This window comes from Fulmarus glacialis, unplaced genomic scaffold (genome assembly GCF_000690835.1).
Source record: "Fulmarus glacialis isolate BGI_N327 unplaced genomic scaffold, ASM69083v1 scaffold18056, whole genome shotgun sequence".
NCBI classification, from domain to species: domain Eukaryota; kingdom Metazoa; phylum Chordata; class Aves; order Procellariiformes; family Procellariidae; genus Fulmarus; species Fulmarus glacialis.
In genome coordinates this window covers 4,172-5,730 of record NW_009218962.1, presented here as the reverse complement: position 1 = coordinate 5,730, position 1,559 = coordinate 4,172, and the positions used below count along the sequence as shown (strand labels likewise).

The window sequence follows — 1,559 nt, the reverse complement described above, 5'->3', positions numbered from 1 at the left end:
GCCCCCGGTGCGCTGCAGACAGTGACGATCCCCCGGAGTCACGGGCAGCCCCCCTAGATGGGCAGCAGGGATGCTGCCTGCCCCCCATCTCCTGCACGAGCCTGAGTTTCCATGGAGCGGCCAAGGGAATGCAACTTATGAAAGAGTCTATGTCTTGTCTGCGGGCAGCATTGAGACCGGTCTGGCATGAAGCCAGACTCCCCGTGAACCTCAGGTCCCAGCCCTCCCCATAACCCAGAGCCTTGCTCCCACATACCTGCCAGCCCTGCTGCTGCCCCTCCGTCGTGTCCTGCAGCCCCCGCTCTGGCTGCACCTTCCCGCGCATCCTTTCAAACCTTGTTTTAGCAGATGTGACAACCCAGGGACCTGCCTGCCTGCTGGCCCCGGGTGACACTGTGGGCTCCTACGGCTTGCAGCCCTTCTAGGCTCCCTCCCCCCTTGAGGAACCATGGCAGCAGTCTGCCGTATAAATGCTCCCCAGGTTGTCCCTGCTGCAGCCAGGCGGGAGGGGAGCTGGAGACGAGAAGAAAGCTCCCGCACTCACCTGGAGGACAGAGTGCCCCACAGGGCTGTTTTCGGACAGCTCCGCCTCGTACAGGGCTTTCTCGAACTTGGGCGCGTTGTCGTTCATGTCCAGGATGGTGATGCGAAGCAGGGCACTGCTCGCCCGCGGAGGGTTGCCTCCGTCCTGCACCTTGATGGTCAGATCGTAGGAGTCCCACTGCTCCCGGTCCAGGTTCCCCATGACGATCAGCTGAGGTTGCTTCTCGTCCTGATCCTCCGCCACCTGCAGCCCAAAGAGCTCCTGCGCCTCCGGTCCAGCCGTCAGCTCATAGGAGGCAACGCCATTGGGGCCTGAGTCCCGGTCCATGGCCAGGGGGATGGGGAAGAGCGCCCCGATGTTGGTATTTTCAGGGATGGAGAGGGTGAGAACGGGCGAGGCAAAGTTGGGGGTGTTGTCATTGATATCGAGCACCTCTATCTGCCCCTCCAGCAGGCGTGGGCTGCTGTTCAAGATCAGGTCAGTGATGGACACTTCAAACTCCAGGAAGCAGGGCTTCCCGGGCAGGAGGTGCTGGCAGTCACGCAAGCTCTCCCGGTCGATGGAGGTCTCTGTGGTGTAGATGTCCCCAGTCTTGCCATCCACACGTAGGTACGGGGCCCCCACTTCCAGCTTGTAGAGGTGCCCCACGTCTGGGAAGCCGTAGTCAGAGGCCAGGCTCCCTATGAGGGTGTTGGGGGGTTGTTCCTCCTGCACTTTGTAGACCACACGCGTCCCACAGACCAGGGTAGGGAGCTGGAAGAGAAGCCACAGGCCCAGGCAGGATGCCAGCGGTTTCATCCTGTGCTGCAGGGGAGCTGGAAGGAGACACAGACACAGGAGGTTAGGCAGCCCCAGGCCCCTGGGACCGCTCCGTCCCAGCCCACGTTCCATGGTGTATCTTCTTGGGTACACCCCCTATGCCACGCAGGACTGCACATGGTCCCAAAGCAGCCCCCCAAAGCGAAGGGGCTTCAGGGGCTCCCCCGGCAGAGGGGGGCCCACCCCTGGGGCCCCG

General features: G+C 62.7%; 1 protein-coding gene across 1 annotated transcript in view; it reads right to left on the bottom strand.

Moving 5' to 3' along the window:
• LOC104078545 (protocadherin-1-like) overlaps window positions 1–1,359 on the bottom strand; it is a gene marked incomplete at its 5' end in the record, with an annotated part of 4,645 nt that extends 3,286 nt beyond the window's left edge. The window contains 1 exon segment of the mRNA XM_009580218.1: window positions 545–1,359. Within this exon segment, the coding sequence (XP_009578513.1) occupies window positions 545–1,359 (815 nt within the window).
• Window positions 1,360–1,559: the final 200 nt, after the last annotated feature.